Source organism: Lithobates pipiens, unplaced genomic scaffold (genome assembly GCF_037356315.1).
Source record: "Lithobates pipiens isolate NorthernLeopardFrog02 unplaced genomic scaffold, aLitPip1_a1.2 Scaffold_18, whole genome shotgun sequence".
NCBI lineage: Eukaryota > Metazoa > Chordata > Amphibia > Anura > Ranidae > Lithobates > Lithobates pipiens.
Window position 1 is genome coordinate 401097433 of NW_027507758.1, and position 27163 is coordinate 401124595.

The window sequence follows — 27163 nt, forward strand, 5'->3', positions numbered from 1 at the left end:
ACTGAAACGCACTACAGTTCATTTACATGGTTTCCTATGGGACACGTTCATATCTGTGCTTTTTTTCACCCGCTGCATATTTGGAAAGGGTCAGGGACTTTTAAACGCAAAATGGTGCTTCTTTGGTTCAATATACTTCAATGGAGAAGCTGCAGAAAAGCATGTAATGCATTTTTGAAGCAATTTGTGTTTTTTAATCTGCCCCAAAAAAATGCAAATTGCCATAAAATCACGTGCGCAGAAATCAAAAGCGCACAGCAAAAGGCACTGCAGAAACAGATCAAAAGAAAACTGCATAGGTGTGTACCATGCCTTATGCTAGCCACACGGATCAATTTTCAGATGAGAATATTCAGAGGAAAAATCTTTTGTACATTCACTGAATGAAAGAATTTTGTTTGAAATTTTCACTTGTTTTTAACATTCTGTTTTTAAAATTAATGTAATTTCTGAATGAAAACCACATACACTATCTGAAAATTCCTTTGACCAAGAAGTTTTCTATTTCCAAATTTTCCCATCGCTGTGGTTGAAAATGAACGTCAATTTGACCCACTTTTTTTTTTTTTAAGGTTATTAACCGATTAATCTAAACAATAATCGGCCAACTAATTGATTATGAAAATAATCGTTAGTTGCAGCCCTAGCCTGCTGTATCATGTACTTGTATGAAAAAGTGTTTCGTTTGAATTTCTTCCTTTGTGTGAAATCCCTGGTGTCCCTGCCAGTCCCTCTGCGTTCCTATTAAAACCTGACCACACTAGGCATAAGAGCATAGTATGGTCCGTTCTCTAGCTGTGCTGGGAACTGCTTTCCTTCAATAATCAGACTTGTCCTGACACCCCCTCCCCTTACTCCACACAGCCGTTCTCTTCCTCTAGCTCTTGGAGCTCCTTCTGCAGCTGAGGACAAAGGATAATGTTATAACTTATTTAAAAAAAATAAAAAAAAATAATAATTACATATATGTTTTACAAGAGGGGGTTTACATATCCTGTAACAAGTGTATATACACTATATTGTCAAAAGTATTGGGGCACCTACATTTACACACCTGAACTTTAATGGCATTCCAGTCTTCGTCCATAGGGTTCAATATGGAGTTGGCCCACTCTTTAGAGCTATAACGGCTTCAACTCTTCTGGGAAAGTTGTCCACAAGGTTTAAGAGTGTGTCTATGGGAATGTTCGACCATTCTTCTAGAAGCACATATGTGAGGTCAGGCACAGATGTGGACGAGAAGGCCTGGTTCCCAGTTTCCACTCTAATTCATCCAAAAAGGTGTTCCATTAGCATCAAGACTTTGTGCAGGCCAGTCAAGTTCTTCCACTCCAAACTTGCTCATCCATGTCTTTATGGACCTTACTTTGTCCACCGGTCCAAATCATTTGGTGGTGGTGGTGGTGATGGGGGAGGGGGGGGGATTATGGTGTGGGGTTGTTTTTCAGGGGTTGAGGTTGGCCCCTTAGCCACAGTGAAGGAAACTCTTAAGATGTCAGCATACCAAGACATGTTGGACAATTTTTGTCCCACCTTGTGGGAACAGTTTGAGGATGGCCCCTTCCTGTTCCAACATGACTGCATACCAGGGCATGAAGCAAGGTCCATAAAGACATGGTTGAGCGAGTTTGGGGTGAAGGAACTTGACTGGCCTGCACAGAGTTCTGAGCTCAACCCGAATAGAACATCTTTGAGATGAATAAGAGCAGAGATTGCGAGTCAGGTTCTCTCGTCCACATCAGTGCCTGACCTCACAAATGCGCTTTTGGAAGAATGGTCAAACATTTCCATAGACACACTCCTAAACCTTGTGTACAGCCTTCCCAGAAGAGTTGAAGCTGTTATACCTGCCAAGGGTGGGCCAACTCAATACTGAACCCTACGGACTAAGACTGGGATGCCATTGAAGTTTGAGTACGTGTAAATGTAGACGTACCAATACTTTTAGCAACAGTGTATATAGTGCTGTATGTTCCGATTCTTAACGAAGCATCATCATTTGAAACTACAGCAGCGTACTGCCATTTACCTGTATGGCAAATCATACAGGGTACATGCATCTCCTTGGAAAGTTTGAAAAGACGAGCGAGGATGGTCCTGGTCCCAACGCACTGTGCCCAGTTTGAGCCACAAAACGCAATCGCACAGCCTTTAAAGCAGACTGCATCAAATATGGTGACTCATTCGCCATTTGCTTAATTGTTCAAATTTGCCATTTTCAGTCTTGGCTACTTCTCAGTTCTGCAGGCAGAAATTCTGCCAGTGCATGCTGCTGTCACATGTGATTAAGTAAGCAGCAAGGCTACAAGTCTAATTATATTTTGCTTTGAAAGCTCATAAAATGGCACATGCAAATACAGCCGGTCATATTGTCTTCACTATTGTAAGCAAGTGCTGTTGTATTTGAAAAGTAAGGGAAAAAAAATATATAATAAAAAATTTGAATTCCTCAGGATTCATTTTCAAGAAACACATCCTAAGGCCTCACGCACTTGAAGTGCAAGTCTTTATGTAGGATCTGGCAGAAAGATCCTGCACACGATCAAGGCATGCACAAAGCCTCTGTGCTAAAATCTATGTGCATACACAGTGTAAATGTATATTATTACTACTCAGGGCTGACATGTAAATATCATCAATGTGTAATCATTAGGACCTCTCAATGCAGCAAGGAAGAACATTGAAATCACATCTATATGAAGCAGATCTGTCTAGTCTTTATGCACAAATACAGAGGCACAAACATTCCAAGCCTTCTACTGCTCAAACCAGATATTTGTTGAGACGAAGTCAAATTTCCAATAGATAATCTATAGTAAACCTACACTGAAAGAAATGCCATTTGTGAAAATGCAAGATACCCGATTGGCTGCCATGAGAATTCTCAGGGTTCAAAACATTCTGAGCCACTGAAGCTGCAAGTTTTCAGCCAGATGCCAAAACGGACTGCTCCAGGTCACTAACTCAAAGTAGACCTGCACAATTCTGGCTAAAATGAGAACTACTATATATATTTTTTTTGCTTAGAATAAAGATCATGATTCTCGCAGCATATCTTTCACACACACATATACACACATTATATATATATGTGTATATAAATTGTGCTAACTTTACGTTTAAAGTGTATTTTTTTTCCCCAAAAAATTGCATTTGAAAGACCACTGCGCAAATATAGCGTGACATAAAATATTGCAACAACCGCCATTTTATTCTCTAGGGTCTCTGATAAAAATATTATATATATATAAATATAATATGTTTGTAGGTTCCAAGTAATTTTCTAGCACAAAATACAGTTTTTTTACTTGTAACCAACAAGTGTCAGAAAAAGGTTTAGTCTTCAAGTGGTTAAACTGAACTAATTTACAGACTGAAGTTCATTCCTTTCATTTAAAAGAAATCTGCACTTACATGAATGAATCGTGTAAAAGGCTGGATAGAACTCGTGAGGGGGGTTGACTTGAGATTACAATTTTTTTTAACAATTTAACTCAAAGCACTAAAACCTAAAGCTGGTCATACAATATACAATTTTCTATGTGTAGTACAAGGGCCTGCCTGATTGCATACACATTGAAAGTGTTTAGGTTTGACCTAATTTTATGCTTTTTGGTGAAGATAAAGGGAAAAAATACTGATGTCTAATTCAACTTTCAGTTAAAACTGGCTAAAAACATTTGAGGCATTAAAAAAAAAAAAAAGAAAAGAAAGCAGCCCCTGCCAGCATACATAGTCTCTCTGCAGAGGACTGACACCACAACATGCCTTGCCCAGTAAGAGCTAGGGCTGTGCAACATCAGCAGAGTTCACGCTCTCCTGAGTGTCTAAAGTGAAAGTACACCAACAGGAAACTGACATCTACGTCACCCCTTCGGTTATCAATATAAACGCCAATAGTGTTCAAACATCATCCAACATTGCCCCTCTACCCGTGTTGCATTTTGAGTCACATGACCTATGAAAAACTCATTGTAAACACGCACTTTTTTCGGCACCTTTTTTGCCATTGGCAAAAAAGTGAATAACCCCACTTTCTGCGGCAGATAGAAAAACGGTATATAGCCATGTGCAGTAAGTTCATCCAGGTTTTCTGGCGTCATGTGTTTGAGTAAGGCACACATGAATCTGTTGCAGAATTGTTTCAAAGATGCAACACAATTGACCCCTTAATGGAAGGGGTCTTATTAACCTACAACTTCCTCAAAATCAAGCAAACTCTTTCACAATAGCAACAGACAGTAAAAGTGTTGCAAATAAGAACTATGTGGATTTGTTGTGCTCATTGGTACAACAATGAAAACGTTGAATGGGTTTCCTGAATTTGGTGAAAGGCTTCCGACTGTGTCCTCACCTCCAGGAATACATTGCAAATGCCTTAGGCTTAATGTACACGGTACGTTTTACAACCGCTCCTGAGCGATTTACCTTGACAGATAGTAATCAACGTTTAAAAACATTAAAAACATCCATTTTGCTGCGTTTTTTTTTCTTCAAATAGTCAAAAATTAAACATGATTTACCGCGTTTACACACTGCTACAGGCTTTTGGCGTTTCATATGCCTCTGAACATCCGTCCTAATCAAAATTTTTTTTGCTTTCCAAAAAATGCTTCTAAACTCAACTGCCTAGAAACGTCTAAACAACCCTGTGTACATGTACTGATAAGATAACAGATGAGAGTTCAGGGGCAGCTGAAAAAACAAAAACAAAAAAAAAAACACCCAACTGCTCCCAAACATCCGTTTACATGAGGACATATTGCATCACCTGCTGCTTATAAAGTGGAATAATCAGACCACACATATTCCAACAGCTATGGAGCAATTAAAACATTTTACTGCTTTTTAATTCTGTTGCAACCTTTGGCATAATCCTTAACATACAAACGATACACTTTAGGATGGCTACAAATCGACTAACTTAAAACCTGTATTTTAAACAAAAGAAGTTACTTTGGTATAGCAAGAACATTTTAACACACCCACAGATGTTTTCAGATGACTAAACACATAGACAAAAAAAAAAAAGCAAGTGTTCAAAGACCAATTCTCCATATTTAGGGTGTAACATGTAAAATGGTGACAAGCCACCCCGTCCCCCTCCCCCAACAATGTGCAGGGGTTCTTCATTGGTGTAGCACACGTCAGATTTGAGAATAGCAAGGCTGTGCGGGCAAGCCTGTCACTCAGAAATCTGTGAATGAATAAACTACAAGTCCCGTCTGTCACCATCACAGAAGGACTTGTAGATTCACAATGGAACACAAGTGTGACAATTACCACAGTCAGTCCATTGACATTTCCCCTACCTCTCTGAATGTTCTTAGCTCAGTACAGGCAGAGAGCTGGAGGAGGAGTCTGCAGAAACCTGGACTTGTACCCATTACCCACTAATCATGGTTGCACTGTTCAGCAGGCTCATTTGCAAAAATAAATAAATACACTTTTTTCCTGCAAACATATGTGCATTTATTATTTTTTGCAAAAGGTGGACTTGGCCTTTAGGCTGGGTTCACACTGGAGCGATGCGGGAACGCAGCGAATCCGCGGCGTTTTCCCGCATCGCATGCCTCCCGCCGGCAGTTCACACTGCCCTATGCGTACTGCTGGGAGTGTCAGTGTTAACGACACCCCCAGATCAGTTCGCATATCGCAGTGCGATCTGCAAACTCAGACAGGAATCGGATCGCATGGTGTGAACATCCATGCGATCCGATTCTGCTGCGGACCAAAAAAAGGGTCCCGTGCGAGTTTGCGGCGGGTGCGATGCGAATTCAGCTATACTATCTGTATGGCTGTACTCGCATCGCACAGAGATCGGATGTGATTTGCACTGCAGTGCGGTGCGAATCACATCCAGTTCTCGCTGCCGCAGTGGTGTGAACCCAGCCTCAAAGTGGTTTTAAAACGTTAAGGGTTTTTACCTCAAAGTAGTCAGAAAAGTAAGTCCTGATGGCTACGGTTTAAAGATCCAGTAATATACTGTCTCACCCTGCTCTTCACATACTCCATTGCGCTCCATTTTTAGGCAGTCAAATTTGTAGAGGCAGATCAGTTGACAGCCCTAAAGAGGAATTAAACCCTCTTATCCTTTACAGCCAAGAAAGCTGCCATCTTGACTTCTGTTTCATCTTCAACTGCCATGGTGCTGCACATGTGATCAGTTATGCCACCAACCATTTAACGGTTTGAGTCTGGAAGGAGGACGACACAAGCAGACGTGACAGTCATCCTGGCATTCCGGGAACGTAACAATTTTTTTAAACCGGTAAGGCCCCTTTCACACTGGGGCAGCGCTATTTTTAGCGGCGGTCTGCAGCCGCTAGCGGGGTGGTTTTAACCTCCGCTAGCAGCCGAAAAAGGGTTAAAACCGCCCACAAAGATGATTTCAATGGGTAGGTGCAGTGAATACACCACTCCAAAGATGCGGCTAGCAGGACTTTTTTCACCGTTCTGCCAGCCAACCGCTCCAGTGGCCGTTTTTTTCAGGCACTACATAGGCGCTGTAGTGCCTGAAAACCGCCCCAGTGTGAAAGGGGCCTAAAATCGATGGGCTTATTTCTACTTTATGATTTGCTACTGTTCAGAGGCTCTGGGCTTCAGCAAAAATGGCAGCCTCTAGCAAGGAGGAAACCAGAGCAATGCTGGAGGCAATTTACACCACACTCATTTTGGTGGCAGAATAAATTGATGTGGAATGTGTGCTCCTTGCTAAAGAAGATATTTTTTTTATAAAGTGGTTATGGGTAAAGTTTCACTTTAACCACTTGCCGACCAGCCACCACAGTTGTACTGCAGCAGAATGGCACGGGCAGGCAAATCGCCTGCCATGTTAAGTTGCTCCTTCTGGTGGCCACTAGGGGCACCTCTGGAGCCAATGCGAGTGCCTGGTAGTCTCGATAACCACTGGGCTCCCAAGATCGCTCATAACACAGCAAGAACCGGGATTCTCCATGTGTAAACACAGAGAACCCGGTTCTCTGAGGGGAGAAGTGACAGATCGTCTGTTCATACAAAGTATGAACAGTGATCTGTTATCTCCCCTAGTCAGTCCCCTTCAGTTAGAACACAATTAACCCCTTGATCGCCCCCTAGTGTTAACCCCTTCACTGCCAGTGCCATTTTTACAGTAATAAATGCATTTTCATAGCACTGATCGCTGTATTAATGCCAATGGTCACAAAAATGTGTCAAAATTGGCAGATGTGTCGCCCATAATGTCGCAGTCAATATAAAAATCTCAGATCGCTGCTATTACTAGTAAAAAAAATAATAATGCTAATAAAAATGCTATAAATCTATCCCCTATTTTTGTAGACACTATAACTTTTGAGCAAACCAATCAATATATGCTTATTGCGATTTTTATTACCAAAAATATGTAGAAGAATACATATCAGCCTAAACTGAGAAAAAAAAAGTGCTTTTTAAAAGAATAAAAAAAATGGGGATATTAGAGCAAAAAACGTAAAATATATTGTGTTTTTTTCCCCAAAATTGTCGCTCTTTGTTTATAGTGCAAAAAAAACAAAAAACACGCAGAAATGATTAAATACCGCCAAAAGAAAGCTCTATTTGTGGGAAAAAAAAGGACATCAATTTTGTTTGGGTACAAAGTCGCATGTCCATGCAATTGTCAATAAAAAAAAAAAAAAAAAAAAAAAAAAAAGACAGTGCCGAATCTCAAAAAGTGCTATGGTCAGGAAGGAGGTAAAATTCCGGGGCTGCAGCGGTTAAATCATTCTCTGCATTAAGGTAAAAAAACCTTCTGTGTCAAGGGACCCCCCCCAACCACCTTACACTTACCTCATGGGGGTGCCAGTCACTCTGCTGTCAATCAAAACGTGTGTCGAGGGAGCGAGGCCAAGCCACACTGTCTATAGATGCATACAGTGAGGCTTGGGAGCAAGCCTGCACAAATACACTCATTAGCAAGCTGCTTGCTAGGGGAGGGGGTATTCAAAAGCAGGAGGAGCCACAAGTACTGGTGGGGCACCCCAGAAGAGGAGAATCAAGGCTGTTCTGTGAAAAACCATTGCACAGAGCAGGTAAGTATATATGTTATTAAAATAAAATAACAAACCTTTAATATCACTTTAAGGCTCGGTTCTATATAGAAGTCAATGCAAGTCGCCGCAAAAGTAGTACAGGAACCTTTTTTCTAAGTCGGAGCGACTTGAGTCGCTCCTATTAGAACGGAGCGCGACTTGTCAGGCGGCGAAGTTGCCTGGACAAGTCGCCCCTGTGTGAACCGAGCCTAAAGACTGTAATCAGGATATATATATATATATATATATATATATATATATATATATATATATATATATATATATATATATATATATATATATATATATATATATATATATATATCTCCCTGAAAAAAATGTTTTTTAAAAGTCAGCAGCTACAAACACTAGCTTCTGACTTTTAATAAGGACACTTACCTGTCCAGGGAGCCGGCGATGTCGGCCCCCGAGGCCGATCCGTCCATCGGATCCAATGTAGGAGCCGCCATAGTAGCTAAGGGAAACTGGCAGTGGAGCCTTCAGGCTTCACCACTAGTTTCCTACTGCACATGTGCGAGTCGCCTGGCGCTTTCTGAATGTCCCCATCCTCTTCTGGGACACACACACACACACAGGTCCCAGAAGGCTGCGGGGAGGGGCAGAGCCAGAAGAGGACATGACATATCTCGCTGTGTCGAGGCTGGGATGGAAGTTCACCTGTTTACCAAAAAGGTAAGTGGAAATAATAATATTTTCAAAAACGAGCAGTGGAGGGGTGATCTTTCCTTTAAGAAAGAGTTCAAAAGTTGGGCGGAACTCCGCTTTAAGCCTCATTCACCCGGGCAATGACATAAATGTGATTATATGCTTAACCACTCAAGGACCGCCGCATGGCAATGTACATCGGCAGAATGGCACCGACAGGCACAAGCACGTACATGTACGTGCCTGCCTTCCAGCGGGTGGAGGGTCCGATCGGACTCCCTCCCACTGGCTGCGGCGGTCCGTTTCGCTTCAGGAGCGATCCGGGATGAGAGGATGGCCGTTGGTTTCTGGCCATCCCCTCTCGATCGCTCCTAGCGAATGAGAAGCTTCCCCCGCCTGTGTAGTGTAAACACAGGCAGGGAGGAAGTGATGTCATTCTCCTCGGGGCGGTCTTTTTGACCGGACTGCGAGGAGAACACAATAGTAAGTGCACCAACACTACACTGACATGTAGGTACACATAGGCACAGAAATCCCCCCACAATCACCCCCCCCCCCCCCCTCCCAGTCACAGTGTCACTGATCATTTATTTACTGATCACTGCATTTAGTGTCAGCTGTGACAGTAAAAACTGTCAGGGCAGTTAGTGTTAGGTCCAGGGTAGCCCCCTACCCCCCCCCCAATAAAGGTTTAACCCCCTGATTGCCCCTAGAGTTAACCCTTTCACCCCCTTTTGCCAGTGTCACTAAGCGATCGTTTTTCTGATCGCTGCATTAGTGTCACTGGTGCCGCTAGGTAGCTAGTTATTTTTTTAGGTTCACCGCCAGGTTTTTATAGCGCTAGGTACCCCCATATACTACCCAATAAAGATTTTAACCCCCTGATTGCCCCTAGTTAACCCTTTCACCAGTGATCACCGTATAAGTGTTACGGGTGACTCTGGTTAGTTAGTTTGCTTTTTATAGCATCAGGGCACCGCCATTTATTACCCAATAAAGGTTTAACCCCCTGATCACCCGGCGGTGATATCAATTAGGTTTTAGGGTCAGGGTCTGTGTCGCCCCAGGCAGCACTAGGTTAGTGCCAGTACCGCTAACACCCACGCGCAAAGCATACACCTCCCGTAGTGGTATAGAATATGAACAGATCAATATCTGATCACATCTATACTAGCGTCCCCAGCAGTTTAGAGTTCCAAAAAAATGCATTGTTAGCAGGATCAGCCCAGATACCTGCTAGCACCTGCGTTTTGCCCCTCCGCCCAGCCCACCCAAGTGCAGTATCGATCAATCACTGTCACTTACAAAACACTAAACACATAACTGCAGCGTTCGCAGAGTCAGGCCTGATTCCCTGCGATCGCTAACAGGTTTTTTTGGTAGCGTTTTATATTTAAATCCTGAAGGCGGTGCTTGGTTTTCGGGGTCCCGTACGTGGCTAGGCTCCCGAAAAGTCCCCCACATGTGGTATCCCCGTACTCGGGAGAAGCAGAATTTATTTTGGGGTGTAATTTCACTTATGCCCATAGCATGTGTGAGCAATATATCATTTAGTGACAACTTTGTGTAAAAAAAATAAAAGAAAATGTAATATTCCCGCAACTTGTGGCAAAATATAAAATATTTCATGGACTCAACATGCCTCTCAGTAAATAGCTTGGGGTGTCTACTTTCCAAAATGGAGGGGTTTTGTGTTATTTTGGCATTTTATGGCCTTCGAAACTGTGATAGGTAGTGAGGAGTGAAATCAAAAATTTGCACCCTTAGAAATCCTGAAGGCAGCGATTGGTTTTCGGGGTCCCGTACGCAGCTAGACTCCCAAAAAGTCCCACATATATGGTATCCCCGTACTCAGGAGAAGCAGCAGAATATATTTTGGGGTGCAATTCTACATATAACTATGGCATGTGTGAGCAATATATCATTTAGTGACAACTTTTTATAAACTTTTTTTATTGTGTGTCATTATTCAATCACTTGGGACAAAAAAAATAAAAAATTAAAAACGGGCTCAACATGCCCCTCAGCAATTTCCTTGGGGTGTCTACTTTCCAAAATGGGGTCATTTGGGGGGGGTTTGTACTGCCCTGCCATTTTAGCACTTCAAGAAATGAGATAGGCAGTCATAAATTAAAAGCTGTGTAAATTCCAGAAAATGTACTCTAGTTTGTAGACGCTATAACTTTTGCGCAAACCGATAAATATACGCTTATTGACACTTTTTTACTAGACATGTGGCTGAATACATTTTGGCCTAAATGTATGACTAAAATTTAGTTCATTCGATTTTTCTTATAACAAAAAGTAAAAAATATATATATTTTTTTAAATTTTCAGTCTTTTTCCTTTTATATCGTAAAAAATAAATATCGCAGAGGCAATCAAATACCATCAAAAGAAAGCTCTATTTGTGGGAAGAAAGGGAACCAAATTTCGATTGGGTACAACATTGCATGACCGCGCAATTACCAGTGCGAAATTGTAAAAAGACCTCTGGTCCTTAGGCTGACAATTGGTCCGGGGCTGAAGTGGTTAAAAGCATACAAATGCATGTAATGATTGTAATGTTGGAATGCACTTTCAAATATTTGTATTTAGGTGCATTCAGTTTAATTGGGTTTACAAAAAAAAAAAAATGATACCTGTGTGTTCATGAGTAGATTAGATGATCTGAACGTCTGTAAAGGCATCTACATTTTGCATATAAAAAAAAACACTACATATTGCAGATAATTTTTTCCTTTGTTCAAGGCCTCATGCACATGGGAACATGAGGCTATACAATGTGAACTGCAGGTGCATTTTCATGCCTGAAGGACACAGCTGCCTATAGCAATGAGCGGTTGTACACGGGTATACACAATACTTGTGTAAACTTGCACACACGCTCAGGCTTAAATCCCTTACACAGCTTGTGAATATCAAGGGATACATACCCATGCATGCTTGTGAGTTTACACAGTCATGGCATACACGCACATCGACCATTCCTTTCTGAAGGGCAGCTGCACATGTGTCTCTCGGGTGCGGAAACATGTTGAATGTGCCCATGTGCATGAGGCCCTAATAAAAACAAAGGCAGGAGGCCTTACTAGTCTGTAAACGGTCAGACTCTCAGACAAGTCAAGTGGTTCTAAAGGCTGAAGGTTTTTACCTTCATAAATTCTATGCATGAAGGTAAAAAACCATAAGTGTACAGCTCTCCCCACAGCCCCCTTATATTTACTGTGCATAATTACAGAAGCTCTCCTGGGTCTCTGCCTCCTCATTGGTTAAGACACAGCAGCAGGAGCCAATCAGTCAGTAACTATGCCTATCAGTGCCCACCAATGCAGCCCATCAGTGCCCACCAATGCAGCCCATCAGTGCCCACCAATGCAGCCCATCAGTGCCCACCAATGCAGCCCATCAGTGCCCACCAATGCAGCCCATCAGTGCCCACCAATGCAGCCCATCAGTGCCCACCAATGCAGCCCATCAGTGCCCACCAATGCAGCCCATCAGTGCCCACCAATGCAGCCCATCAGTGCCCACCAATGCAGCCCATCAGTGCCCACCAATGCAGCCCATCAGTGCCCACCAATGCAGCCCATCAGTGCCCACCAATGCAGCCCATCAGTGCCCACCAATGCAGCCCATCAGTGCCCACCAATGCAGCCCATCAGTGCCCACCAATGCAGCCCATCAGTGCCCACCAATGCAGCCCATCAGTGCCCACCAATGCAGCCCATCAGTGCCCACCAATGCAGCCCATCAGTGCCCACCAATGCAGCCCATCAGTGCCCACCAATGCAGCCCATCAGTGCCCACCAATGCAGCCCATCAGTGCCCACCAATGCAGCCCATCAGTGCCCACCAATGCAGCCCATCAGTGCCCACCAATGCAGCCCATCAGTGCCCACCAATGCAGCCCATCAGTGCCCACCAATGCAGCCCATCAGTGCCCACCAATGCAGCCCATCAGTGCCCACCAATGCAGCCCATCAGTGCCCACCAATGCAGCCTATCAGTGCCGCCTAATCAGCGCACTTCAATGAAGGAGAAAAATGACCCGTTTGCAAAATTTTATAACAAACTATTAAAACATGATTTTTTTTTTTATTTTTTTTTGCATCTTTTTTTGTTTGTTTAGCAAAAAATAAAACTCCGAGCTGTAACTAAATACCACCAAAAGAAAGCTCTATTTGTGGGAAAAAAATGATAAAAATTTCATTTGGGTACAGTGTTGTATGACCGCGTAATTGTCACTCAAAGTGCATCAGCGCTGAAAGCTGAAAATTGGTCTGGGACTGAGGGGGGTTTAAGTGCCCAGTAAGCAAGTGGTTAAAGTACATTTAAAAGAAAAAAAAAAAAAACACACACACACAAAATTCAGGAGGTCGGAGGATCACCTCCTGAGTGCCTAAGATGCTGCCGTTTAGCCAGCCCCTGAACAAAAACCCACCACTCACTAATGTGAGCTTATGCCTATCAGTTCATTATTCTAAATTACACCATCATATTACTTTTTTTTACTTTATTACTTTTAGGTAAGTGCATCCAACAATCCACTTTCCTACGGTTACATAATCTGTGCTGACATACAGTGCCCCTGTCTGTTTTTTTTTTATATATAAAAAAAAAAAGTTCTTTACCGTATTTCACCGCGGCGCTTATGTAACCGGCCGTGTCTCCTCTCTGCCCATCTGACAGAAGCAGGGGGGGGGGGTCAAGATTTCCCCACTGACGTCAGCGGGAAGTGAGGAGGAGACACGGTTGGTCATGTGACCGCAGGTAGAGGCCATTAAATACGGTAAAGGAGGAATTTTTTTAATAATACACAGACAGTAGGGCACTGTAAGAGGAGACAGAACAGATAGTAGATATAGATAGATAGCGGTTATTCCTGCAGGAGGGGGATGGGGCGGCACTGTCCCTAGGTGACACATTGGGGGGGGGGGGGGTGTGTTTACAGAGGAGACAGACATAGGAGAGCAGGCTGCAGATGACGGAGGCACGCAAACAGACAACGGTATCAGGGGCTCAGCAGCCATGATTATCGTGGTCTGTCTGCAGAGGGAATAGCCAGGCAGGATCAGCCAGGCATTACAAGGTGCCAAATTACAAAGCACAAGCACTGTGCTGTATAAAATGCTTTAAAAGGAGTTTGTTTTTGTGGTTAAACGCTTTAAAGACAATCTATGGTCACAGTATACATTTTTCTAAAGCTTTTTGCGATTTTTATTACCAAAAATAGGTAGAAGACTAAATAGCCTAAACCGAGGAAAAAAAATTTTTTTTAAATCTGGGCTATTACAGTAAAAAGTACAAAATATTTTTTTTTTCAAAATTGTCGCTCTTTTTTATTTATAGCACAAAAATAAAAACTGCAGAGATGATCAAATACCACCAAAAGAAAGCTCTATTTGTGGGACTGAAGTAGTTAAGCTCATGGTTTGACAGCGCTACACATTTTGATTTAAATTTTTGTTATGAATTGTCCATTGTTGTGAGAGCTGCCGTCGGTCATGGATCATCCGTGTCACATAATTTAATTTACTCTATATGCACTTAAGCAATATTGCTTATTTACTACTACAATAAATGAGCCCTAAATATGTGGGGACCTCCATAAAGTTTACAAACGTCAAGATCATTCAGATTAATAGGAGTAGGTTAGAAATAATGGAAATATATAATTTTACATTTTGACCATACATAGGCTTTGCACACTAGCTTAAAAAAAAAAAAAAAAAAAACACACACAGTTCTAGTGCTTTCACACTGGAGCGGTGCGCTGACAGGACACTAAAAAAAAAGTCCTGCTAGCAGCATCTTTGGAACGGTGTGTATATCGCTCCTGCCCATTGAAATCAATGGACAGCACGGCTATACCGCTTTGCAGGTGGTTTTAACAGTTTCTTGGTCACTAGCGGGCGATAAAAGTGTCCAGCTAGCGGCAGAATAGCATCACAAAATTGATGGTAAAGCATTGCTAAAAATAGCAGTGCTTTACTACCAACGCACCCACTGCCCCAGTGTGAAAGCAGCCTCTCACACAAAGTTTATTCCATTGACAAATTGTTACAATTTTTATACTTAAATTCAACTGATAAAGAATGTTTTGATTCTTGGCAGACTGCCCAGTTTTTCTCTTCCTTTCTTTTGAAGGCTGTGGCTTCAGAAGAGCAGAGAGAATTCTTTGCATAGAAATAATCTGGAAACACTTTAGTCAAGATCACAATAACAATTCTCGATGATTAATTGTGCAGCTTTAGTTAGAGGGCTGGGAAATCAGACTATTTTTTCATGAAGGTGAAGGTATCCTTTAGAGATTTCCTCTCTACAACGCCAGGGAGGCAAGGCCTGAGGGCAAGTTTGGGAACCTCTAGTGTAGATGATATGCAAAATCTTTCACTGAAACTGATGCAAGACATACTTTGTGTGTGTTCTATTTAATCAGTCATACACAATCGATGGCCATATTTTGTCCTCCTAGGCAATTCAAATCTATTTGTGGAGCAAACAACTCCAAGGCAGGCCACAGATGATACAATTTTCATTCCTTCCACCATGGGTGGAAGGAAAGATTAATCACTCGACTCCCCCCCCCCTCCCCCATCAACACCCAGTGTTGATATGGGAATCCCTGCAGCAGAGCTATTTTGTGCTGCCAGCTGGGAATGCTCCCTGCAGGTAGGGCAGAACACAATGATCACTGCTGGCAGCTAATGCCTCCGGCAGTGATCTTGTGCAGAAATCTGACACGCCGCCCAATGATAGACTGAATCTTAGCTGGTCCCTGCTGAATGATGCCAAGATTCAATCCATCAATTCATCTATGGTCAGCTTAAAGCTCTTCTTATCTTGGATGAGTAATTAGCTGGGGAAAATCCAACACTTTGCTGACTTTTCCTTTAAGAGCAACTGAATGGTAGTAACTTTCAAAACCACAAGGTGCAGATCAAAGTGGACAAATTCTATTAGAACCTGGTTTAATCTGCTGCATTCACACCTAAGAGTACAGTACATGTGCCAAAAAAATAAAACACACACATACCAAACCTGTGGCGCCATTATTTCTTAATAGCACTGCAAATGTGGGTAGCAGTTGTTCACTTTTTAAACAAAAAAAAGTGTCAAGCCCCCTTGGCACGCTTGTCATACAACAAGCAGCCCATTGAAGTCAATGGGCTGTTGCTCCAAAAGCACAGACGCAAAAAGCACTGCATTCATCAGGTGTAAATGCAGCCTAAGAGACATCAGAATGTCTGAAGGAGTAAGGGAACACAGAAAGGGATCAGAAGGGTTAGGCAGAAGCTGTGTTTTGGGTGTACTTACTACCAGTCTTGTAGAATTTACCTAATGCTGCCACGGATATATCAACTATTGTGCCCACTGCACTACAGAGATAAAATACTTTTAGATTATTGGACAGAATACAGGCACACACAGAGCACAATCAATCTTTACGAGAACAATATACAATCAGAAATGCGCACACATTTCTAAATTACTCTAGACTGGCTAATGAATAGTCTACTCATAAATAAGTAAATGGTTAAAGATTACATCCACACAGGGGACTTCATGCTAAAACCACTGCCTTAAGCCTACTAAATATAAAACAAGTGCAGAGACAACCCTCTTCCTTGTCTTTCAGAAGTTGTCATAAGACCTTTTATGAGTGTAATGTCCACATTTCAATTCCAGAAATGACTGGATGTGACTGCGATGACCTGTGTTTACTGCAGTCATATCCACTTGCTCTTTTGGCTCTTCCAATACTACACCATATGTACGCAGTCATAATCCTATTGTCTCTCACTCATAGTGCTTAAAGTCTATTTGGAGAATGAGTCCACAGCAGACACGTATGGCGCTGGCAACAGATTAGCTATATGGTAAAAATAGAAGGAGACAACAAAAAATGCTTATTGTCACATAAAAAAAAATAATAATAAATAATTAAAAAAGGAACAACATTATTTAGAATATAGAACACAGTCAGTAACCAAACAGCTTCATCTTTGCCAATCATAATAAAATTAACTTTTTCAGTTTTCTAAACTAGTATTTAGGGAATCGATCAGAGCCAAGGGCACTAAGAAAAAATAAAAAATGTTCAGGCATGACATGGTAGTTGCACATGACACCATGCTTCAAAACACACAGCTACCTTTCTTACATTTCAGTATAGACATCCTCACTTTTCTAATGTGGTATTTACATTCTCAAAGGGGAACTCTGGTCTACAGAAAAACTCTTTAAATTTATTGAAGGAGAAGAAGGGCCAAAGCTCTTTTGGCTGTACTTCTTCTGTAGGTCACATGATAGAGAGAGCTCCACGTTAATGTCGGGATCCACCCAGATGCTCAAAAGGCAGCTGGCTCAGGCTCTCAGCCGCTTCTGCCACCTCCACAGCCCAGCGCTCCAGTGTGGGCAGAGCAGAGAGCAGGTGACTGACAATAAGCAGTCATTGATCGCTCGGTTCTTTGTCTTCGAGGTGACAGATGCAGCATCACATCCACACCTAGGTGAGTGTTTGTTTTTTCAAACTCCATACTTCTCTTTTAAAATAAACCTGACCTGGTCTATAACGTACTCCAAGGAGAGAGCTTCTCCTAGATGGTTTGCCGATGCAGGGGATGAGCTGCAAGCGCCGTTGGGGGACCCCAGAAGACAAGGATCGAGGACCACTCTGTGCAAAACAAACTGCACAGGGGGAGAGAAGTATGATGCGAGCACTGAAGTTATTCCCTTTGGAGAAGAGAAAAAGTATTTCATTTTACAAATACCATAGTAAATTTAGAAGAAAGGAGGTTCAACCTTAAACAACGTAGAGTTCTTTACTTAAAGAGCAGCAAGGATGTGGAATTCCCTTCCACAGGTGGCGGTCTCAGAGGGGAGCATCAAAAGTTTCAAAAAACGAATTAGATAAGCACCTGAACGACCACAACATACAGGGATATGCAATGTAATACTGACATATAATCACACACATAGGTTGGACTTGATGGACTTGTGTCTTTTTTTAACCTCAACTACTATGCAACTATGTGCAGGACCGACCTCATCGCGGTTTCGGACGGTTACAGAGCCGGAATCCGCGAAACCCAGAAACCAGACGGGTGAAGATGGGAACCTTCTGCAGCTCTGAGATCTCAGTGTGGGAGGGCTTTCTTTTAAGGCAAGTTTAACATAATGCGCTAGTATGTGATCCATACTAACACATTATACCTTTATCTTGCAGGGTGTAAAAAAGGTTTTAAAAAGGCCAGCAGTTTTCAACCGCTTTAAAGGAATCCATTGGGGTCCCCCAGAACTAGTGTTCCCATTGGAAGATCTCCCCTCTATTAATTGTCAAGGGACAACCCAAAATTTTTGAAGCTGCTCTGGTCCGATCTCGGCGGAATCTCTACAGGGAGACAGCCGATAACGGCTGTGAAATGAATGGGATGCGATGTCACCTATGGAGTTACTATGGGGCTTTCGTTGTGGGCTGCCTCTTCTGCGCCCACCTCCACAGCAAAGCCGCCACTGACAACTTAGCAGGGGATCAGACCAGAGTGGCTAAGTTTCTAACAAAAAAAAACAAAAATTGGAACACTTTCTTCCCAGTGGCCATGCGATTAGCACAACTGCTGATGCATATAGGCCCCAAAGCTTCCCAAGTTTAGCACGGGCACAGCAGTCCCTTCATTAATAGGAGAACGCAGGGAAACGTCCCCGCTTCATTTTTAAAAAAAATGCTGCCACAAGGGTAGTGCGGTTTCAAGTGCGGAAAACTACGCTGCAGTTTACAGTGTATGGGGGCACCGTTGGATTAATGGCACCCCCACTCATCTCCTCTGTGCATTTTTCTGTAATGGTGTTTGTGGCTGCAGGGACAGGTGTGGTCCTGCAGCGGCAGTCACCCCGCACAGGTGTGACCCTAAGCTAAAGCCACCAGAATCACTTCCACATACTTCTATCTTATTACAGCCCTATTCATCTCAATAGTGGCAGCAGCTGGGTGAGCAGCAGACATGGGACTCTCTGACCCTAATCTGTACTGGCTGGAAGCAAAGGAGCCATCTGGGAGTTTAACAAACCTCTGATGGAGTACCTGTAACAGTCTCAGTACAAACACACATCAAAATGTAATTTCTTCAAAAGGGTTTTGCTTTCCCTGGACACGAAAGGGTTAAGCATGTTATTTATTACAAAATTTGAATTTGCAGTCCAGAAGTCTGTATACAGGCCATAACACTGAGCCAAATTATCTGTGGCCAAAAACAGTAAATGTCATAAAATAAATTCTACTTCCACAAGAATTTAACGGGGGCATGATCACTGACTTACGAGAAAGATCAAATCCCATTAATAACCCATGGATATGTTTTTAAAACGGTTCTTCAAAATATATGCATTTGTTAATGCTATCTGTTGGTTATTAAAGTGTATGTATGGCCAATGCATTTCTTTAGTTTGTAATAAAAGGGTTAAAACCCATCAGTTTATTTTTTGCCGTCTGCCTTGAGTGGAAATTTCCCTTCACTTCCTTTTCTAAAAGTTGAAGGTAAATTCTCTTTGGAAAAGGGGTCCCCAATGGAAGAATTATTCTAACCTTTTTCTGTTGGGACAGTTCTAAAAGGTTTGATTTCCCATAACTTTGTCACAGAGACGGTGATCACCAGGACAGACAGAAGATAAATCTGCCTAGAGAGGACACAGACAAAATTAAAACCTTGTCAGGGGTTCTAATCCTTTCCATACCATACATATAATGAAATGCTTCATTCTACCGGTATGCACAATTCCACAGAAGCAGCAGCGTTCAGTCCTATTGATTCTCTTGCTATAGAGTTGTTAGTGTCATATGAGTGGTAGAGTTATCCTAACCTACTGTTCTGGTGACAATTCTAAAATGTCACCTGTACTTTTCTCTAAAATATGAATGGGTCCCATAGACAATAATGCTAATCCTTTTGTTGTGTGTCAGCAAATGCGTGTAAAGTTGCACAGGTATAAACATGGACTAAAAAGTTTACCCCTAAATGTCAGACGATGTAAAATAGCAACTAAGCTGAGGAAGTTTCCCCCATAACAAAAGGCTCTGTGTTGGCATACGGATAAATGGAAGGGATAGGAGATGCCTTTTAATTGTCACATGAGAGCGCCTTAACCCTTTCGCTGCCAGAGCTGTTTTTGCATCATTTTAGGCCTGAAGATTACACAAAACCCCCAAACATAATATATTTTCTGAAAGCAGACACCCTAGAAAATAAAATGATGGCAGTTCCAAGTTTTTATGTCACACAATATTACTGCAAAGGTTACAAAAATTTTGGGTAAAGTCTAAAAGACGAGGTTGCATCGAGTAAATAGATACCCAACTTGTGGTTCAGGCACAAAAGGTCCCTGATGTGATGATTTTTAAGTGACAGGTTCTCTAAGACATGCAGGGTCTAAAAGATCTAATGACAGTGAGATGATACTGAGGAAGAAGACCAACCGATGTCTCCTCTGGGCTCCACTAAATGTGTTGCAATGCAAAATCGCATTGCAAAAAACATTCCCTCCCAGGTATGCTAGCCGGGGACACAGAGGCTGACCTGGAAGTGAGGTCATACTTTCCATGTCACAGCAAGAAGGGGAGGAGAGCGGATGTGTGTCCACTCTTCTCCCTCCCCTCCACCCGCCATGTTGGTCTCGGGTATCCAAAATACATTGTGGGGGAGCATCATTTTTCCAGACAATCCCAGTGGTTGCAGCCACTGGACTATGTGTGAAACTCCCCGCTGTCAGGGCTGTACAACATATGGACCCTTATGGACATATGGCAGCAAAAGGGTTAAAGGTTCTATGGTCAAAGCATACACTTTGATTTTTGAACATTAGCATTGTAACAATGCAATATTCTACGTATGTTTGACAATCCAATATAAATTGAAAAATCTCCTGTCTATCTCTTTCCAAAACTTCCTGGATTCCCAGCATGCACCTCTGTAGCTCACAAGGCAGTGCCCATCAACAGAATACAGTGAATATTGTACATGTTACAGAATTCAAGCAAGTAAATATGTGGAGATATTCACAAAGTAAGTTTACAAAACGTCAACATCATTCAAAAGTAACAGGAGTTAGACTACAAATTACTGGAACACGTTGTGGAAATGAATAAGTCATTTTACATTTTCTCCATAAATACACTCAGAGCACAATAAAATGCATGTGGGGAGGGGTATCGATTTGTTAAGCAGGATATTTGTAATAAGTAATAATGATGTCCCATTGATAGCCAATTCTAAAATATTCATATTAAATCAGACTTACTGCAGTTACGTGCATTTACAGTGTTACAACATACACAGCTGATGTAAGACACCTCACTGTCTCATGAAGATAAAACCATCGTCATGATCTGACCAGCCCACCACTGTTACTGCTACCAACAAAAAGTTAGGTACATACTGGGTGATTTTTAATGAGATCTGTTAGGAATTCATAGACAACTTTTTACTCTGAATTGTCTAGAAGTAAATAAATTACCGCAACTGACTATGCAGTGCAAAGCAACAAGTTTGCTTCAATGCCCTCCATCCCAGCAGCAAACAGACCATTTGCTTTTTTTTAAAACCCCATAAGGCTGGCCAAATGCATTGTTACAGCACAGTGATGGGCCTTACCAGCGAGCTGCCACATATTTGCATACAGCCAGCGCCTTTTGTTTGTCCTGGAAGCAAGCTCAATAGGCACCCCATCTTTGGGGGCTAGTGGGATGAGCTATTGATCACATGATCGTTGTGACAGCCAATCACAGTGATCACATGACTGAGAAGCCCATGTAATGCCCCAGTGGCTACAAACTTTTAATGTTAAACTGTATAGGGTTAGCCTAACAGGAATGGAAAAATACCTGGGCATGGTGGAGCACATGACTCACTTCTCTTCCTCTCATATAAAAACACTGATGCTTAGTGGTTGGCCCAGCACTATCACATGAGGGTAACATCCTTGGTGTGCTGGCAAATATCTACGTTGCGACTTGAACCAGTATCCAGCTGATTGTTGTTGCAGCAACCAAACCTCGAGAGCTTACACCAGGAATGTGTGCGAATGGGGAATATGAAGTATATCTAATTGGCCCTAGTCTGGCCTATATCCTTCAGCAAAAATTTGGTAAATTGAACCAGTTGCGCTGCCCTATAGTATCGCAAGAAATGTGGGACTCCCAGCCCACCTCGCCATTTGGACCTGTATAGGGTAGAGCAGGCTACCCAGCAACCACCCTTATTCCAGATAAATTTATATATCAGCGTGTGCAACTTCCAGAAGAAAACAGAAGGAACTGGTATCGGAAGGGATCTAAAGCAATACAGTATTCGAGGGAGAACAGTCATCTTGACTGCTGCTATTCTACCCATCCAGGAAAGATCGTGGGTCTGCCAGGCCTACAGGTCCTGTTCTGTAGCGTCGTATAAAGCAGTATAATTTGTCCAAAACAGCGTAGCAATGTCAGAGGTCAATTTAACCCCAAGATACGGGCACACCTGTGTACACTAGAGCTGCACAAGTCTGATGATTTTTTGCTTAGAATAAAAAGATCACAATTCTCGCGGCGTAAAATCTTTCACAGTATACAAAAAAAATAAAAAATTGGGCTAACTTTTCTGGTAAGTTTTTTTTTCTCTCATTAACCACTTCCATCCCAACCTATAGCAGAATGACGGCCGGGCAGTGGTTCAGTTATCCTGACTGGGTGTCATGACGTCCTGCAGGATAACAGCCGTAGCACGCCCTTGGGGGCGCACATCACGGCGAATGGTGGTGCGGTGTGTCAGTCTGACACACCGCTACACGTATCTCATTATAGAGCCACCGACGGAGGCTCTTTACCATGTGATCAGCCGTGTCCAATCACAGCTGATCACGATGTAAAAAGAGCCGTTGATTAAGTGGTTGAACTTCCCTCATTTACACACCAAAGTGTATTCCTTTGATCTAAAGGACAAATCGTTACAATGTTTATATGCAAGTTCCACTGCTAAAGAATGTTATGATTTTTGGCAGATTGCCTATTTTTTCCCTTTCTTTTGAGCATGAGAATTCTCTGCAAAGAAAGAATAGGGAAATACTTTGTCAAAATTGCAAGGGAGAAAAAAAAACAAAAAAACAATCATGATAATGATTCTTACCGATTAATTGTGCAGCTCTAGTGTACACCATTTAAAGGAAAAGGATGGCCGTATAGTCTTTAAGACTACATCTGGGAGATTTATATTGAGTGGCAATATTGATTTTTTTTTTTAACCAAAAACATGTAGCAGAGTACATATTGGCCTAAATTTATGAAGAAATTTGATTTTTTTTTTTTTTTATTGGAAATGTTTTATAGCAGAAAGAAAAAAAATGTTCTCTTTAAAATTTAAAACTTTAGTGGTGATCAAATAGCACCAAAATAAAGCTCTATTTGCGTGGAAAAAAATAACATAAAATTTCATTCAGGTACAACGCTGCATGATGGCGCAATTGTCAGTTAAAGTAACGAAGTGTCGTATTGCAAAAAATGGCCTAGTCATGAAGGGGGTAAATCATTTGGAGGTCAAGTGGTTATTATTCAAAGCAAACTCACCCCCCCCCCCCCCCATCTATGTCTGCATGCTTTATTTTTCTGAAAAATAACTTTGAAATCACCCCCTAGCATTTCTGTCTGTGGCTATCTTGCCTAAGGGCAGATAATTTATGTAGCATTTAGTTCCTGGAATCCATCTGCCCTTAGTTCAGGAGTGCAGACAGGAGGTTAGCTGACACCTCCTGAAGACTCCTGGGATGTATGCCATCATTTGTCCAGGCCTGAAAACCAGGAAGCAACTATTATGTATGTATGTATGTATATATATATATATATATTATATACATACATACACACACACACACACACAAGTAAATATGATATACTTTCCTATTTACTAATGCTAGCAGAATAAGGATTACAATTAGTCAATGTTGATTGAAAGACTGAAGTTCCACTTTAAATTGAACCAGCTGGGAAAAGATTAGGTATGATTTAAACTGCCAATTAGGAAGTGTAGGATGTAAGAAAGTTTAGATATCTATTGATGTCAGTAAAATGCATTCTACACCAAAACACCAACCTGGAAAACATTTCTTCAAGCGGAAGAGAAGGTTTCATAAAGACTCCACTACCCTGCATAGTCAGCTACAGGAAAACCACCAATTACACCACTGGAGATTGGAAGGAAATCTTTGCACAGCGATATACAGTACATTGTAAGTGTACGGAAATAAAGTCACCTGGTTTCTTGTACAATAAGAGCACTAAAATAAAATTTGTCATTTTCCAGGTATACCAGTCAGCAGAGGATACATTTCATACTATTCACAGCTGATAATACATCACAAGAGCAAAATACATTATATAACATTATAGAACCTGCCCATTACAGGAACCAGAAATAATTGTGACGTCTCAGAGAACCCCTGCTAAAACCAATCAATGCATTAGGAAGAACATCAGAACGTACAGACAGCTACAAAGAAGATCACTGGTGTCATGCCACTGGCCCTGGAAATATCCGGGGCACTTAAAATGGGAAATCATCAGCCCCAGCTGGAGGGACCCCTAGCAAATTCTGGAGGGACCCTGGTCGAGTATGGCTGGTCTAGAGCAGTGATGGCGAACCTTGGCACCCCAGATGTTTTGGAACTACATTTCCCATGATGCTCATGCAGTGTAGTTGAGCATCATGGGAAATGTAGTTCCAAAACATCTGGGGTGCCAAGGTTCACCATCACTGGTCTAGACTATGTATGACAGAGGCAGGTTCCAGCACAAATGAGACCCAAGAAAATTGCTGAAATACCCAGTGTTCTTCCATATGTGCTTGGGAGTCCAACTCCAGGCAGATATACAAGACACACATCATTGCAGCTCTGCAATCTTTAATACATCAATGTAAGCAGTACCTGTATTTGATCATGGGCCTCATGCACTCCTTGTACAGCAGGGCTGGAGTGAGAGAGATGAAGCAATACAAGCAGCCAATTAGCTCGTGTTATGACATGAAATGTACTAATAGGAGGAAGAAGCAGAGTGAAGGAGATAAGCTCATCACTGCTTCTCCTTTCACAGACAGGGGTCTGGTCCATGACCTCAGAGAAGTGGTTTGAATGCTGCTGGTCATCAGACTGAGCACATAAAATAGTGTGAGGGATTTCTCTGGATTGAAGCTGAATACTGCAACAAAAAAATGGTTTTGCTAGGTTATCTTTAAAATGAGCTATTTTTTTTTATCTTACTTTTGGCTGGGGTTCTGCCTTAACAATAGGCATGCAGGCAGCAGCAGGTGCCTTCTTTACAACAGAATTGTTGCTCCTCTTATACACTCAGTCTGACACTGCACACATGCAGCAAATACTGAGGCTTCAGTTCATACACGTCAAAAAGCCAGTGATGCCTAAAGTAAGCCCCTGTGCAGTGACCTATGGCTCTGGGGATCAATAACATTAGATGTTCCTCCTGGAATGCTGAGCCAAAGCAAATACTGCCATAGACTGCTATAGACACAATACACATGTACCGACAACGCTTCTAGATTCCCCACTGGGCACAACACCCACTTCACCAATGAACATTTACACAACCATTGCCCTGCATTAAAGAGACCAACTGTTTTAACAATAACTTTCCAAGTGCATTTGACATAGTTGTGCCGGTTATGTGCCAGTAAAACCCTCCCTTGTGTAGACATCCACAAGTCCCGAGAATGCTGCTGGGAGCTGCCATCTTGGATGTGATGTCCTCAGCCCCAGGAGACTGACAGCTGTCACTCAATGACACTACAGCTGGGTTAGGCAAACTCTGCACTCCAACTATGGCAAGACTACAAGCCCCATAAGACACTAAGGCTGGGTTCACACCATTGCAAATTGGATGTGGGTTTGAAGTTGACAAAAATGTAAAGGGGAGGGGGGGAGGAGAAGATGACAAAAATGTAAAGGGGCGGGGGGGGGGAGAAGATGACAAAAATGTAAAGGGGGAGGGGGGGAGAAGTTGACAAAAATGTAAAGGGGGAGGGGGGAGAAGTTGACAAAAATGTAAAGGGGGAGGGGGGAGAAGTTGACAAAATGTAAAGGGGGAGGGGGGGAGAAGTTGACAAAATGTAAAGGGGGAGGGGGGGAGAAGTTGACAAAATGTAAAGGGGGAGGGGGGGAGAAGTTGACAAAATGTAAAGAGGGGGGGGGGAGAAGTTGACAAAATGTAAAGGGGACGGGGGGGGAGAAGTTGACAAAATGAGGGGGGGGGGGGGGGGGGGGAGTTGACAAAATGTAAAGGAGAGGGGGGAAGAAGTTGACACATCGACGTGGATGAAATGTGGAGGGGGATGTGGACGAAATGTGGAGGGGGAGGGGGGGCGTAGATGAAATATGGAGAGGGGGACATGGATGAAATATGGACTGAGCAGAAATATGGACTGAGCAGAAATATGGACTGAGCAGAAATATGGACTGAGCAGAAATATGGACTGAGCAGAAATATAGAGGGGGGCCGTGGACCAAATGTGGAGGGAGAGGGCAACGTGGACCATATGTGGTAGGAGGGGGGCCATTAGCTAAATTATGGAAGGGGGGGGGGGGGCGACTTGGACTAAATATGGAGAGAGGAGAAATCTAGGAGGACTTGACATATCAATGTAATAAGACACAATAAGGGGGAAGAGATGATGACAGGGTGTAGTAGGCCTCGCTAGTAGTGGAAGGTGTCACAGACACAGGAAGAGCCATGATTTCCGTGCTCTGGTGTCACTCAGCCTCTGATGTGACATGTGTGGAAAGTGCAGAGAAAAGTTGTATGGTGTCCTCCCTCCCCGGCTCCCCTCCTCTCCTCTCCACAAGCACACACTCCAAAGTTGCAGCGAGCGGCAGCTGAGATTGCGGCCTACACAGCTCCCCGGGCTTTACTGGCACAGTGGCCCGTATCGATGGAGACCGAGAAGGGACAACACAGCTCACTACCTACCAACTGCTGCCAGACCCAGCGAACCAGGAAACAGTCCCTCCAGGAATCCATCGCCGGCTGGCGGCTCAGTGTGCCCGCTCTCTCATGGCCCCGCCGGGCAGGAGGTGGTGGAGTTTGGCGGTGACTCTCGCGCTGCGAGTCCGGCCCCAGCCGTCAGTACCCTCCGCGATGCGCGCTCCCGCCAGCAGCATAGGACAGCGGGGGGCGCGCACTAGAGAGCGACAGACGGGCTAGCCTGGCCTGGACCACGCCCAGCAGCTTCTACGTCAGCAGAATGGATGACGTCCTAGAGAAGGCAGCGTGGGGTCAGGGGAGGAGGACGAGTTCCTGGTGTGGGGCTGAGGGGAGGAGTACGAGGTGCACGAACTTCCAGCTCACTCTGCTCTGTGACTGGAGTTCTTGTAGTAATGTCCTGTACTACATTCACACTGTTTCGTGGACA

The 27163-nt window shown here is 42.9% G+C and overlaps 1 protein-coding gene across 8 annotated transcripts in view; it reads right to left on the minus strand.

The window, feature by feature from the left end:
* The window catches only part of ATP11B (ATPase phospholipid transporting 11B (putative)), a 219162-nt gene extending 192200 nt beyond the window's left edge, over positions 1–26962 (minus strand). For 3 of the 8 annotated variants that reach the window (XM_077487902.1, XM_077487904.1, XM_077487903.1), the window contains exon 1: positions 26722–26961. In XM_077487902.1, the coding sequence (XP_077344028.1) occupies positions 26722–26772 (51 nt within the window). In that variant the 5' untranslated portion in view covers positions 26773–26961. Of the gene's footprint in view, positions 1–26721 lie in introns of all 8 variants that reach the window. The other 5 variants (XM_077487898.1, XM_077487897.1, XM_077487901.1 and 2 more) reach the window with 3 other exon arrangements.
* Positions 26963–27163: the final 201 nt, after the last annotated feature.